A 16,658-nucleotide genomic window follows, 5' to 3' on the forward strand; every position below is an offset into this window, starting at 1 on the left:
ATAAGTGTAAAAAAAAATAAAAGACCTTTGTATTTAAAGAAAGAGAGAGAAGGAGGGAGGGAGGGAGGAAAAAAGGGAGAAGGGGGAGGGGGAAGGATAGAAAGAGGGGAAGAAGGAAGCTGAGTGACTGTATTAATATCACAGAGTTTAGAGCAAAAATTATTGCTAGGGGATAATAAAAGGATCAATTCAGGTTATAATAATTCTAAATGTTTATGAATCCAATAAGAGACCTGCAAAATGCATGAAGCAAAGTAGATTTCCGTGTGCTGCTCTCAGAATGAATTAAACAACTAGAAAGAAAATCAGTAAGGATATAGAGCACTTGAACAGTACTATCAACCAGCCTGACCTAACTGACATTTATATTACACTTCACCCAACAGCAGCAGAATTACCATTCTTTTACCATATACACAGAATGTATACCAAGATAGGTCATATACTGGGACATAGAACAAATCTCAATAAATTTTAAATATTCAGCTCATAAGTACATTCCCTGACCATGGTGGAATTAAGTTAGAAATAATAGCCCTGGCTGTTGTAGCTCAGTGGATTGAGTGCTAGTCTATGAACCAAAAGTTCCCCAGTTCGATTCCCAGTCAGGGTACATGCCTGCGTTGTGGGCCATGTTGAGAGTGTGTGAGAGGGAACAGATTGATGTATCTCTCACATATCAGGGTTTCGCTCCCTCTCTCTCTCTCCACCTTCTCTTCTCTCTCAAAATAAATAAGTAAAATCTTTAAAAAAAAAATAATAACATCTGTGAAAAATGCTCAAATATTTAATAACTAATACTTCCAAATAACTTATGGGTTAAAGAATAAATCAAAAGGAAAGTTAAGAAATATTTTGAACTGAATAAAATGAAAACACAGCATATCAAAATTTTGCTAAAGATGTATTTAAGAAGTGAATTTAGCAAGGTTGTAGATACATGATCAACATACAAAAATGAGTTTTCTGGATTTCCAGCCAAGATGGCAGCGCAGGTAGATACACTTTGCCTCCTCACACTACCAAAAGAAGGACAACAACAAAATTTAAAAACAAAAAAATAACCAGAACTGCCCGAAAATTGAACTGTATAGAAGTCAGACAACCAAGCAGCTAAAGAAGAAACATTGATCCAGACCGGTAGGAGGGATGGAGATGGGCAACTGGGGCAGAGAGGACACAGGGCAAGTGGATGGCTGCAGGACCGGGCAGGCAAGGTGGCAGCTGGCAGACCTGGCAATACCACATTTGTCTGCAGATAAACCATGAAGACCAGCTGGGGAGCAAGACAGACCACGCAATCCAGGGTCCCAGCACAGGAAAAGAGAGCCTCAAAATGTCTGGAGGTAAAAACCTGTGCAGGTTGCGTTGGCAGGAGAAACTCCCAGTCTCACAGGAGAGTCCATAGGAGAGACCCACGGGGTCCTAGAACATACACAAACTCACATACCTGGGAATCAGCACTAGAAGCGCCCAATTTGCTTGTGGGTAGCAGGGGGAGTGACAAAGCAGGGCAAGAACCAAGCACACAGCATTGTTCCCTCTCAGACCCCTCCCCCACATACAGCATCACAAGGCAGTGACCTGAGTTGCCCCACCCTGGCAAATACCTAAGGCTCTGTCCCTCCCAACGTAACAGGCATGCTGAGACAAAGAAATAAGACCCAAATGATAGAACAGATCAAAGCTCCAAAAACAGAACTAAGCAATGAACAGATAGACAACTTATCAGATGCACACTTAAAAACACTGGTAATCAGGATGCTCACTGAATTGGTTGAGTATGGTCACAAAATGGAGGAAAAAGTGAAGGCTACGCAAAGTGAAATAAAGAAAAATATACAGGGAACCAACAGTTAAAGGAAGGAAACTGGGACTCAAATCAATGATTGGCAGCAGAAGGAAGAGATAAACAGTCAACCAGAAGAGAAAGAAGAAATAAGAATTCAAAAACATGAGAAGAGGCTTAGGAACCTCTGAGACAACTTTAAATGATCCAACATCTGAATCATAGGGGTGCCAGAAGTAGAAGAGGAAGAACAAGAAATTGAAAACTTATTTGAAAAATTAATGAAGGAGAACTTCCCCAATCTGGCCAAGGAAATAGACTTTCAGGAGATTCAGGAAGCTCTGAGAGTCCCAAAGAAGTTGGACCCAAGGAAGCACACACCAAGGCACATCATAATTATATTACCAAGATTATAAATAAGGAGAGAATCTTAAAAGCATCAAGAGAAAAGGAGACAGATACCTACAAAAGAGTTCCCATAAGACTATCAACTGATTTCTCATAAGAAACCTTTCAGAGAAGAAGAGTCTGGCAAGAAGTGTTCAAAGTCATAAAAGACAAGGACCTACAACCAAGATTACTCTATCCAGCAAAGCTGTCATTTAGAATGGAAAGGCAGATAAAGTGCTTCCCAGATAAGGTCAAGTTAAAGGAGTTCATCATCACCAAGCCCTTATTGTATGAAATGTTAAAGGAATTCATCTAAGAAAAAAAAAGAAGATAAAACACTATGAACAGGAAAATGACAACAAACTCACAGCCATTAACAGCCAAACCTAAAAAAACAAAAACAAAACAAACTAAGCAAACAAGCGGAACAGGAACAGAATCATAGAAATGGAGATCAGTAGGGAGGCAGAGGGGAGAGAATGGGGGAAAAGGTACAGGGAATAAGTAGCATAGTAGGTACAAAATAGGCTGGGGGATTTTAAAAATAGTATAGGAAATGGAGAAGCCAAAGAACTTACATGTACAACACATGGACATGAACTAAAGACAGTTGGGGAATGCTGGGAGGAAGGGCAGTACAAGATGGAGGAGAATAAAGGGGAGAAAAAAAATGGGACAACTTTAATAGCATAATCAATAAAATATATATTAAATAAAAAAGTTATTGCCATACCCCCCCCCCAAAATTGGTTTTCTAGCTATACTAGCAACAAACAATTAGAGGTTGAAATTTTTTAAATACCATTTATAATACTACCCTGAAATATTAGGTACTTAGACATAAATCTCACGAAAGATGTGTGTGACCTGTACACTGAAAATAGCAAAATATTGCTGAGTGAAATTAAAGAAAATTTATATAAATGGAGAGAGATGTCTTCTTTATGGTTGGGAAGAAGACTTGATATTGTTAAGATGTCAATTCTACATTAGCTTTGATTCTCAGAACCATAGTAGTGTTTTGCATACTTTTCCTCCAAGAAGTAAATAAGGAATTAAAATCAACCAGGACATATGGAAAACAACCCCAAATAAAATATAAACCGTAACAAACAAACTGAACTGTATTACACATGAATAAAATAATCACATTAAAGAGGATAAAGGAAGAAAAAAGAAAGAGCTAACCTAAGTAAAATATAAGTATCTGTGTATGCATACATATATTTCTGGCTCTGCTTGCTAAGAAGGCCCATGAGCAATGACATCCTAGTAGTAATGAGCACACCTGCACCCAGATTTGGTTTCTAAATAAAAGGAACTATTCTACAATAAAAGTAACTGGGGCTGCTTGGAGAAATGATTGATTCCAGGACTAGAGCAAAGAAAATATAAGATGACGCTGGACCATCTCGTATCAGAAAATATGGAAGTGTTCACAAAAGGACATATCAAGAGGACATAGGAGCAAGGCTGATAATTTCCAAAGGCCAAAGCTATTATCAGTTTGAGCAACAAAATAAATAATGATAGTATTGGATAACCCATAGAATAAAATAAACACCCATGAATCTTTACTGATACAAATTGAACAAATAAGTTCATGGGAAAGAAGGAACAGCTCCTACCAAAGAATTCCAGTTAATGTAGAAGGAATAAGAGAAATACATAACCACTATTAGATAAAAAACAAAATATAAATGTCACAGTCACATTCCACCAATGGCTACTAAAATCAGTGGGGAAATTTTTACATAGTAATAGTATTTGGCAGTCTCAAAGAATCTCCCCCACGATATTTGTCAGTTATTAAGGGAAAAATACAACTTTCTTGGTGGCAAACCCAGAAGACATCACTTCAACCAAGTGTGTTCAAAGTTAACACCACCGGGTATAAGACATCGACATTATATACTCCTTGTATGACTTTAAAGGACACAGCACCACTTCTGTGCTGTACCTGCTAAAAGCATCACTTTAATCTAATCATGAGAGACCAGACAGAACCACATAGACTTATACAGAATAACTGACCAGAACTCATTAAAAGTATCGAAGTCATGAAATACATGGAAAGGCTGAGGAACTGCTACAGATTAGGAGAGACCAATGAGACACAAGAACTAAATGCAGGACTTCAAGATGGAGTTGTAGGTAGACAGATTTTGCCTCGTCACACAACCACAAAAAGGAATTACAACTAAATCTCAAAACAAATAATACCCAGGACTGTCAGAAAATTGAACTGTGTAGAAGTTCAACAACCAAGGAATTAAAGAAGCCATATTCGCTAGCTGGGCAGGAGGGGCAGAGACATGGAGATCGAGCAGAGAGGCAAGGAGACATGTTGTGGCATGGAGAGGTGGCAGTGATGGAATGGCACGGGTGGTCCCACATTCACGGGTGGTGGATAAAAATCGAGAGGGATACCTTGGGAGCAAGCGATCCCAGCCCCATGCCAGACCACACAGCCCAGGATTCCAGTGCTTGGAAGATAAATCCCCATACATAACCTCTGGCCATAAAAACCAGTGGGGGTTGGAGTGGCAGAAGAAACTGCCAGATTTTCAGAAATCTTCACTTAAAGGGCCCACACATTCTTAAAACATATGCAAACCCACCCACTCTGGGATTCAACACCAGGGCAAGAGCTGGTAGAGTGCCAGTCGCATACAGGGAGTGAAAAAAGTTATAGGAAATTGGCCAAGTGCCAGGCAAACTCCCAGAAGCCAGGCAGCAACACTGCCCCCTCTCTGAGCCCTCCCCCCACACAGAGCCATGAAGCAGTGAAGTGGGTTGCCCGACCCTGGCAATTTCCTAAGGCTCTGACCCACACAATTTACAGGGAATCAAAGCAGCTCTACCAAATACACAGAAACAAACACAGTGAGGCTGCCAAGTTGAGGAGACAAAGATACATGGCCTAAATGAAAGAATAGAACAAAACCCCAGAAAAAGAACAAAACAGAGGTAGCCAACTTATCAGATGCAGTGTTCAAAACACTGGTGCCCAGGATGCTCAAAAAACTCGTTGAGTATGGCAACAACATAAAGGAAGAAATGGAGGTTACACTAAGTGAAATAAAGAAAAATCTACAGGGAACTAACAGTGAAGGGAAGGAAGCTGGGATTCAAATCAACGATTTGGAACATAAGGAAGAAATAAACATTCAATCGGAACAGAAAGAAGAAACAAGAATTTTTTTAAAATGAGGATAGCGTAAGAAGACTCTGGGACATCTTAAAACATGCCGACATCCGAATCATTGGGATGCCAGAAGGAGAAGAGGAAGATCAAGAAATCAGAAACTTATTTGAAAAAATAATGAAAGAAAACTTCCCTAATTTGGTGAAGGAAATGGACATACAAGTCCAGAAAGCAGAGTCCCAAACAAGTTGGACCCAAAGAGGACCACACTAAGACACATAAGAATTAAAATGCCAAAGGTTAAAGACAAAGAGGGTATCTTAAAAGTAGCAAGAGAAAAATTACCTTCAAAGGCGTTCCTATAAAACTATCAGGTGATTTTTCAAAAGAAACTTTGCAGGCATGAAGGGACTGGCAAGAAGTATTCAGAGATGAAAAGCAAGGACATAGAAACTAGATTACTCTATTGAGCAAAGATGTCATTTAGAATGGAAGGGCAGATAAACTGCTTCCTGAACAAGGTAAAGCTAAAGGAGTTCATCATCATGAAGTGATTATTACATGAAATTTTAAAGGGACTCATTTAAGAAAAAGGAAACCAAAACTGTGAACATAAAAAAGGCAACAAATTCACAGCTAACAACTGAATCTTAAGGGGGGTGGGGGGGAGGAACCTAAGCAAACAACTAGAACAGGAACAGAATCATAGGTATGGAGATAATTTGGAGGCTTAACAACTGGGAGGGGGAAGGGGAAGAATGGGGGGAAAGGTGCAAGGATTAAGAAACATAATTGGTAGGTACAAAATAGACAGGGAGATGTTAATAGTGTAAGAAATGGAGAAGCCAAAGAAATTATATGTACAACCCATGGACATGAACTAAGGGGGGCATTGCTGGAGGAAAGCGGGGTACCGGGCAGGGGGAGCAAAGGAAGAACAAGTGGGACAACTGTAGTAACATAATAAAATATACTAAAAAATAAAAATCTTGAATCCAGGTTAAAAAAAAAAAAACTAAACTAAACTAAATGCAGTGTAGGATCATGGAACAGAAAAGACATTAGGGGAAAAGTGGGTAAGATCTGAGTAAGGTCTGTGTTGTATCAATATTCATTTCCTAGTTTTGGTAATTGCACTATGACTTGTAAGGTGTTACCATTATGGTAAGCTAGGAGAAGTCCATAGGAAATTTCTCTGTAACATTTTTGCAACTTTTTCATAAGTCTAAAATTATTTCCAAATAGTCCTGACCAATGTGGCTCAGTTGGTTGGGCATTGTCCTGCAAAGCAAAAGGTTGCTCATTCAGTTCGCAGGCAGGGCACATACCTGGATTGCAGGTTCGGTCTCCAATCAGGGGCATGCGAGGGGCAACCAATCAGTGTTTCTCACATTGATGTTTCCCTCCCTCCTTTCTCCTCTCTCTAAAAATAAATAAAATCTTTTAAAAATAAAATTACGTCCAAATAAAAGATTAAAGAAATAGTAAAGGTCCATTGGTTTTAGACTGTTGGTAGGTATGCATAGCTAAAGGGTCTGAAGAAACGAAAAGATACAACTGATGTCTGTCAGCTGATGACTCACCAATTAATAGATTATTTCTACATTGGCATTGCTGTTGCCTTTGGTTATTAAATTAACAGTAATCATCTCCAATAGGTTCTCTAGGCTCATTCAAAGTGCTTTAAAAATCTAATTAGAAAATAAAAACAGTATTTCAGGGTTTTAATACTCTATTAGTTGTCCATAAGAACAAGATTACTGGATTTTAAAATAAATTAAATAGCATTTTAAATTGAAAACAGATTTCTCCACATAGTTGTTTTGATGGACATTAGCTGGCTCACAGAACTTAATATAGATTTTAAGCTACTTGGGTATATGGCTATTTTTTTTTTAATTTCTTTTTTTTTTATTTTATTTATTTTTAGAGAGGAGAAGGGAAGAAGAAAGAGAGGGAGAGAAACATCAGTGTGTGGTTGCCTCTGGTGTACCCCTGGCTGGGGACCTGGCCTGCAACCTAGGCATGTGCCCCAGACTGGGAACCCTTCGGTTCACAGGCTGGTGCTCAGTCCACTGAGCCATGCCAGCCAGGGCTGAAAACTCCTATGACTCTAGATTAAGAAAAAATCATTTCTGTTGGCTTGTGTCTATCATCCTTTCTGTTAAGTTTCATTTAGCAACCCCTACCAAGCAAGATCTATGGAATGAATTTCCCTGACACTCTTGCTATATTAGAATTACAGTATACACCTCTAAAATACTTGACTCACAAATCACCAAGCATAGCTAAATTAAAATTTTAACTTTTTATTGCAATATATTATGCATATTAAAAAGCACACATAAGTATGCTTTTGATAAATTTTGAGTTTAATAAAGTATTAATTAAATTTTAAGTGGATTGTTCAATATTCTAAAATAGCGAGTTTGCTCAAATGTCAGCATATCATATAGGAAGAAAAGAAATTCTGTAGGTATTATTAGTGAGGTTTTTTTGTATGCTTAATTTAGTTTTGGTTTTGTTCTTTTTCAGGATGTGGTGGATACACACCCTGGCCTCACATTCCTGAAGGATGCTCCAGAATTCCACTCCCGCTACATCACCACAGTAAGCTGAATCCTTTTTTGTCTTAATATAACTTAATAACTAGGCTTTCAGATTTTTATGCAAAAGGTAACTTGGGCTATAATGATTATTTTGAGTGGAAGGAAGGTGCAGTAATATTGAATTAATTATTTATGTACCCATTGCCTAAGAGGTCTCTTGTATACAAAATTAAAGTAATATATTCATTCTGTCTGGTCTTATGAAGTATACCTTTTGCTATGTCATAAATGTTGGTGCCCAGTTGATCTTTGGCATTTTGTATAATACTGGAAAGAACTTTCAAGTCTTTCCCAGAAAAAGATGTGTATGTAGTACCTCAACGTTAGAAGTAGACTTGGTATTAAGAAATAGTTTGCATGTAATGAGAAGACAAATCTTGAAAGAATTAAAATTACAAACACAATCTCTTTTTTTGTGAGGTGGTCTCTCATTCCCTTTCTCATGTACAGTGTCATTTGGTCAGTCACAAGCAGGATATGAATTCTGAGTGGGAGCACAGGTCTGCTGTGCACACAGCAGCCATGTCAGGCATCCTCTGCCCAGCTCCCAGATGATCTTTGGAGAAATTCCAAAGATGAGCCCATGCACACCTCACATTCATGGCCACACTCCAGTGAGATGGCCATTGCATCTGGCCCATATCCCTCCTTAAATAAGGCAGTCTTCTCTGAGGTAGATCCTGTTATTCTTAGAGTGTATTTTTTGTTGACCAGGGATTTGTTGGATTCTGTTGAGTTACAGAAAACTGCTGGGGTTTTTCCCTCCTACAGGAACTTCATTCTTTACTTTTACTTTGGTTTTCATCTCATAAAACTTTGTGAGACTTTAAGACAGAAGGTGTCACTGTCATCTTAGACTGTCTCAGAAGTTATTTTTGCCTGTTAACCACAACACTATGGTAAATTACCTCCATCCCAATCACCTGGGCCCAGTCACCCTTCTTTCTTACTTGGATTACTTTTCATTGGTCTCCCTTCTTACACCTTTATTGCCCTACAATCTAGTTTCCACAAAGCAAGAGTTGTCCTTTGAAATGTAAGATCATGTCACTCTTCTGTTCAGACCCTCCAGTGGTTTCCCCTCCCACTCAGAATAAAAGCCAGAGTCCTTGTCAAGACTCTCCGTAATCCCCGCCACACACACCTTCACATCCCCTGCCCTCTGATCTTATCTCCTGCCACCCTGCTGCTTGCTTACTCTGCTTTAGCCACTATGGCCTCCTCACTGCTTCTGGAACATACCAAACCCGACTCCTGCCTCATGTGCTGTGTTCTCATTCTTTCCTCCACCTTGAGTGCTCATCCTATAGATGTCCACAACTCACTCCCTTACTTCATCCAGATGTCTGCTCACATATTTCTTTGTTAGTGTGGCCTTCCCTGAGCACCCTCTGCCTTCTTCACTCTTCTTCTCCGCCCCCTTGCCCTACACTCTCTATTCCTTTCTTCTGTTTTTTCTTCTTAGGTCTTATATCATCTGATATTTAAATTTTTATTTGCTTATCGTCCATCTGGGACTTCTTTATATTTTCACTGCTACATTTCCAATACCTAGAATAGTGCCTGGCACATAACAAATGAACAGTAAATATTTATTGCGTGAACAAGTGAAATTATTCAGGCTTAAGAATTTCACACATTAACTCTGCCTCCACTCCAAAGGGAATTATTGGATTCTAATTAATTGTTGACAGTTCTATAAACTTGGAGTCTATTAGTAGCATAATTTAGAAAGGATCTTTGAAATAATTTAGTCCAACCTTCTGCCAATTCAGAAAATGTTCTTTATAGAGGACCTTTTATTGAAACTTATTCTTAGAAAAGATGTTAAAGAACAGAATTGTATTTAAATACCATACTAGATGGTCTGTAGTCACCTAGGAAGTGGTTCCAAGGAATTTTTATGATTTCAGAGGGAAAAGCCATGAAACACTTTTGTCCACATATAATTCACACTTTCTGAGAAATTCTGTTGTTTTTTTATTTTTATTTGTTATTGTTGTTCCAACTACAGTTGTCTCAATTTTCCCCCAACACTTGCCCCCTATTCGCCCATGCCCATCTCCCACCCTCAAACCTACCCCCCTTTAGCTTTGGCCATGTGTGCTTTACACATGTTCCTTGACAGCCCTTCTGTTTTCCCCCTTTACAGCTCTCCCCCACCCCCTCTGGTTACTGTCCGTTTGTTCTTTATTTCAGTGTCTCTGGTTATATTATGCTTGCTTGTTTGTTCTGTTGATTAGGTTCCACTTATATGTGAGATCACATTGTATTTGTCTTTCACTGCCTGGCTTATTTCACTTAGCATAATGCTCTCCAGTTCCATCCTTGCTGTTGTGAAGTGTAGGAGCTCCTTCTTTTCTTTCTGTTTTATAGCATTCCATTGTGTAAATGTACCATAGTTTTTCAATCCACTCATTTACTTATGGGCACTTAGGTTGCTTCCAGCACTTTGCTGTTGTAAATCATGTTGCTATGAACATTGGGGTGCAAAGGTTCTTTTCAGTTGGTGTTACAGATTTTTAGGGCATATCCCCAGCAGTCAAAAGGCAGTTCCATTTTTGTTTTCTTAGGAAATTCCATACTGTTTTCCAGTGGCTGCACCAGTCTGCATTCCCACCAACAATGTACTAGGGTTCCCTTTTCTCCACCACCTCTCCAGCACTTGTTTGTTGATTTGATTATGATGGCCATTCTGACCAGTGTGAAGTGGTAACTCGTTTTAATTTGCATCTCCTGATGGCTAGTGATGCTGAGCATCCTTTCATATGTGTCTGAGCCCTCTGTATGTCCTCCTTGGAGAAGTGTCTGTTCAGGTCCTTTGCCCATTTTTTATTGAGGTATTTGTCTTCCTGGAATGGAGTCATGTGAGTTCTTTATATATTTTGGAGATCAAACCTTTGTCAAAGGTGTCATTGGCAAATATATTTTCCCATACAGTTCGTTCCCATTTCATTTTGCTGGTGTTTTCTTTACCTTGTAGAAGCTTTTTATTTTGATGAGGTTCCATTTGTTTATTCTATCCTTTATGTCCCTTACTCAAGGGGACATACTGCTAAAAAATATTGCATGGAATATCTGAGATTTTCCTGCCTATGGTCTCCCCTAGGACTTTTATGGTGTCGCGACTTATATTTACGTCTTTTATCCATCTTGAATTTATTTTTGTGTATGGTACAAGTTGGCAGTTGAGTTTCATTTTTTTGCTGATAGCTGTCCAGATCTCCCAACACTATTTGTTGAAGAGATCCATCTTATTCATCTTCCTTCCCTTTGTCAAACATTAATTGACCGTAGTGACATGGGTTTATTTCTGGGCTCTCTATTCTGTTCCATTGGTCTGTGTGTCTGTTCTTATAGGTCAGTACCAGACTGTTTTGATTACAGTGGCCTTGTAATATAGTTTGTTGTCAGGTATTGTGATCCCTCCTACTTCATTCTTCTTTCTCAAAATTGCTGCAGCTATTTGGGGTCATTTATGGTTCCCTATAAAATTTTGAAATATTTGTTCTCTATCTGTGAAATATTTCATTGATATTTTAATAGGGATTGCAATGAATCTATAAATTGCTTTGGGTAGTTAATTCTTCCAGTCCATGCTTCCATTTATGTCTTTCTTAATTCCTTCAATGTTGTGTAGTTTTCTGAATATAAGTCTTTTACCTCCTTGGTAAGGTTTATTCCTGTTTACTTTTCTTCTTGTTATAGCAAATGGGATTTTTTTTTTCCTGATTTCTGTTTGTGATATTTTATTGTTGGTGTACAAAAATGTCTTCAATTTCTGAATATTGACTTTGTATCCTGCTGTTTTGCCAAATTTACTTATTAGGTCAAGTAGTTTTTTGGTGGAGACTATAGGGTTTTCCATGTACACTATCATGTCGTCTGTAAACAATGACAGTTTTGCTTCCTCCTTTCCATTTTGGATGCCTTTTATTTCTTTTTCTTGTCCGATCAGTGTGGCTAGTACTTCCAATACTATGTTGAATATTAGTGGTGAAAGCGGACACCCTTGGTCTTGTTCCTGATCTTAATGGAAAAGCTTTTAATTTTTGCCCCTTGAGTATGATGGTGCCTGTAGGTTTCTCGTATATGGCTTTTATTATGTTGAGGTATGTGCTCCCTCTACTCCCACTTTGCTGAGTGTTTTTATTATAAATGGGTGTTATACCTTATCAAATGGTTTTTCTGCATCTAGTGATTTGATCATGTGATTCTTTTTTGTCTTTCCTTTTGTTTATGTAATGTACTACGTTTATTGATTTGTGAATATTGAACCATCCTTGCATCCCTGGGATGAATCCCACTTGATCAGGATGGATCATCTTTTTAGTGTATTGCGGATGCGGTTTGCCAATATTTTGTTGAGGATTTTAGCATCTATGTTCATCAGCGATTATTGGCCTGTAGGTTTCTTTCTTTGTTGTGTCTTTACCTGGTTTTGGGATTAAGATGATGCTGACTCATAAAAAGAGTCTGGGAGTCTTCCTTCTTCTTGGATTTTTTGGAATAGTCTGAAAAGGATAGGGGTTAACTCCTCTGTAAATGTTTTGTAAAATTTTCCTGTGAAACTCTCAGGTCCAGGACTTTTGTATGCCAAAAGTTTTTCGATTTCAACAGCTGTTATCGGTCTGTTCGGGCTTTCTGCTTCTTCTTCATTCAGTTTTGGAAGATTTCTATTTCTAGAAATTTGCCCATTTTGCCTAGATTTTCAAATTTCTTGACACATAGTTGTTTATAGTAATTTCTTACAATCCTTTGTATTGCTGTTGTATCATGCTCTCCTTTTTCATTTCTGATTTTATTTATTTGGGTTCTCTCTCTTTTTTTCTTGATGAATCTGCTTAAAGCCTTGTCGATTTTGTTTATCTAGTTGCTCTGGGTTTTGTTTGTTGTGGTTCCTCCAGTTCTTGTAGATGTAGGGTTAAGGTTGTTTATTATTGTGTTAATTGTTGAACAAAAAGAACTACATTGGTCATTTAACAGGATGCAATTACTTATCTCTGCAGGGTATTTTCATGGCATTTGAATATTTTTATTTACATTTTAAAAATTTATACTTTATTGTTAGTATTATGCTGCTTTATCCCAATTCACAATAAATTAATCCATTATTCAGAGGTAGTCATTGAAGTGTAAAGTACTTATGAAATAATGGTAATGGAGCAACTCAAAACAACATCACAACATAAATTGTAATCAAGATCCAATTGAGAAGAAAAATGTGAATGGGCATGTACTGAGATAAGTATATCTGCTGTTGTAGTAATCTCCTAGTACCATTCACAGAAGAAAAATGCAAATAAAAAGTATCCCAGTGGCCCTGGTTGGTGAGTGGATTGAGTGCCAGCCTGTGAACCAAAAGGTCGCTGGTTTGATTCCCAGTCAGGGTACATGTCTGAGTTGCAGGCCGGGTCCCAAGCTGGGGGTGTGTGATCTCTTACACACTTATGTTTCTCTCCCTCTCTTTCTCCCTCACTTCCCCTCTAAAAGTGAATAAAATCTTTTTTAAAAAAAGATTTTAAAAGTATCCCAGGGAATATCTGGAAACAAAATTTTATTGGATTGGTTATGTTTTCTCTCCAGTGCCTTTCTGTTATGAAAGTTGGTCAAATAATGATATGAAGTCATTGAAACTTTTACATTTTTTTAAAGACTATTTATTTGTTTGTTTATTTTTAGAGAGAGGGGAAGGCAAGGAGAAAGGGAGAAAAACATCGATGTGTGGTTGCTTTTCACTGACCCCACACTGGGGACTGGCCCACAACCTAGGCATGTGCCCTGACTGGGAATCGAACTGGCAACTCTTTGGCTCATAGTCCAGCACTCAATCCACTGAGCCATACCAACCAGGGCAAAACTTTTACATTATTTCAGAGTACAGTGAGTTTTTCTACAACAAATACAAAATAAGCTTTCTAGTATGAAATTAATTTTGTCATTAAATTAGAGAGGCATAATTCTCTACTACCTTGCTCATGTCAAAGACCAATGAGATCACACTACTTTCCATGTATTTACAAAGATCAGCCATAGAATTAATAACAAATATCTCAGAAAAAGCAAAATTAATTTATCATCTGACCCTAATGAATGTTAATCTGAGTGGCACACAGTGTAGAACAGTTAATACGGAATGGGACAAAAGCAGGTTTATAGTTGTTCATATGGAAAATAATGCAATAATTAATCAATAGTACAAGAATAAATGGTTTCACATACACACAACTGTAAGCCCACTTTTGGCCCACCCTGTGTATTTTGATTGCATGCTAGAGTGATTCGGTTATTTCACTTTATAGTTGGAAGAAACTGCTTACAAGAGTATGATTCAAATATTAGCTTATATGTGGCACATATATGATGAAGAAAAGTTGGGCATCCTTTATTTTCTATTTGTCACTGAAAACCTATTCTATATACAGAAAGAGTTTGTGTTTGTTTAACTGTTTGATGGCTGTTTTTAGACTAGAAAGACAGAGCACCAACCATGTGTATAGCAAATAAGGACATCACTACCCAAATGAGAGATTGCACCTAATGTCACTTCATATTCTCCTTCATTTCCACGAGAAGAGTTGAGAGTGGAAAAATAAGCCAGTTAATACTGAATGAAAATGAAAACTGGAAATACTAGCAATTTGTAGCCCTTAAGTTTTCAGTTTTGCACACTGTGCAAAGAAATTGCCTGTGAATAAAAGACTCTGCTTATCCTAACTGGTGTGTGCTGACTTTTGAGGAAAGAGGTGCTTACAGGAGTTTTTAAAATAAATGATGAGATTGAAAATACTTCTTTATGACATTGGTGCTGGCAATAAAATAATATTTCTGTGGCTTGCCCAGATGGTGTCTTAACGATGTATTATTCAGTGTCTTGATTGACCTGAATCCATCACTTCTGGATGAAATGCTAGGATTTTAATTGTTGAGGATAAGGTACTGATATTTCCTGAGATGAGTAAACTGTAATGGACACTGCTCATCACTAACAGCTGACCTCTTTCCCCTTGAGGATTTTTCCTCTTGACAGAGAAAGGACTGACTTTTATTAGATAGATATTTTTTAAGTCCAAATTCTGCAGGAGATCATGGAGAAATACTTAATAACCAGAGTGAATCAGGAACCCATTCACCACTCCCCGTCAAGTAAAAGAGCCAGACTTTGAGCATTTAAGTATGTTCATCTGCTTTCAAGTCACCTACAGCAAACAAATCTCTCTGTAATTTGTGTCTGCATTCAGTCTACTCCTCAGAAACTACCTGGCAGATTCACCAAACACTTAACTTCCATTTCTTGTGACCTATAATTGTGAATTAGAGATTTCCAATTCTATAGATTTAAAGAAAAAAAAAGAGAAACTGACTTAGGATTCAAGTTGTTTATCGAGTTGACTAGAGCTCTCTTAGTGAAAAATTATCAAATATTATTCCTTTCACTGGCCATAAACAATTACTATTATTATTAGTGATTTTAAAATGCTGTACTTTTTTTAATGTAAATAATTTCATTTTTATTCCGTAAAAGTGGTAGTCCAAAGTTAAAGGGAAAAAATGTAATGTAGAACCAGCAGCTACATGCTCTCACCACTAGATGGTGCCCTTACCTCGGGAAGCTAAAATGCTGAATCAGTAACGAGCAGACCAATAAATGTGCTGACAAAGTAGAGCCACTAAATAAGGGGATTTAGGCAATGGAAAATGGCACACGGGTACATTTTTGTAAAATATTAGATAAGTAGGTTTGAAGAGGCTAAAACAAAATGTTTAACAATCTAAACATTTTCAAATCTTAAAAATTCTGTTGAAAACAAAAAATTGAATAAGCAAAAATGTAAAATAAAGGTTTATAATTTTAAGTGTAACAGCACTTTCTTAAGTAATATAAAATATTTTAAGAATATGTAAATATTTATAGAGATAGGAAACTTAGACTTTAAGATAAACTTACATTCAAAATCAAGAACTAAGCACAAAAGTCTAATAATGATCAACAAAGTAAAATTTGGTATAATAATATGTATTGAAATTAACTAACTTGAGAGAGGGGACATGGAACTGTGATACATGATATTCTTAATATTTATTTTCATTCATATATATATACATATATATATATGTATATATATACACATATATATATGTATATATATATATATATATCTATCTATCTCCATCCAATGCTAAAAATCCTCCACCTTTTTCATATGAATTTCTGCCAAGCTAGTACTAAGAATCCAGTGTTAAGTAAGACACATTGTCTCCCAGGAAGCACCTCAGTCAGAGTCGGAGTGATTGGGGCCAGTTGGGGAATTAGAAACCAGGTAGTCCCAACACCACCACCGCCCCACCCCCGCTAGTGCAGGAATCCTGACAACTTCTGCCTAAATAATTGTGATGATAAGAAACCTCACCTCTTCATACAACCCGTTGCTTTATAGCGCTAATTTTAGGAAACTCCTCTATATTGAAGCATTTCAGTATAAGGACATTTCTGTCTAGTTCTGCCCTCTGGTACAAAACAGAAAAGTCACCTTCTTCTACTTGATAGTTAGCCATTCAGATCATGGTCACAACTACACTAGCCTTATCTTTATTCCAGAATAAACATTAGGTTGCTTTCAGCACTTGGCTATTGTAAATTGTGCTGTTATGAACATTGGGGTGCGTATGTTCTTTTGAATTGGTGTTTTGAATTGGTGTTTTGGGATTCTTAGGGTATAAT

General features: G+C 37.5%; 1 protein-coding gene across 3 annotated transcripts in view; it reads left to right on the forward strand.

Annotated features, from left to right (window-relative positions):
* Nucleotides 1-16,658, forward strand: part of PPP2R3A (protein phosphatase 2 regulatory subunit B''alpha) — a 174,033-nt gene that overhangs the window by 92,428 nt on the left and 64,947 nt on the right. For all 3 annotated transcript variants that reach the window (XM_054595294.1, XM_054595293.1, XM_054595295.1), the window contains one exon: nucleotides 7,863-7,937. In XM_054595294.1, the coding sequence (XP_054451269.1) occupies nucleotides 7,863-7,937 (75 nt within the window). The remainder of the gene's footprint in view (nucleotides 1-7,862; nucleotides 7,938-16,658) is intronic.

This window comes from Pteronotus mesoamericanus, unplaced genomic scaffold, assembly GCF_021234165.1.
Source record: "Pteronotus mesoamericanus isolate MK-2021 breed Mesoamerican mustached bat unplaced genomic scaffold, CSHL_Meso_final scaffold_54, whole genome shotgun sequence".
Taxonomy (NCBI): domain Eukaryota; kingdom Metazoa; phylum Chordata; class Mammalia; order Chiroptera; family Mormoopidae; genus Pteronotus; species Pteronotus mesoamericanus.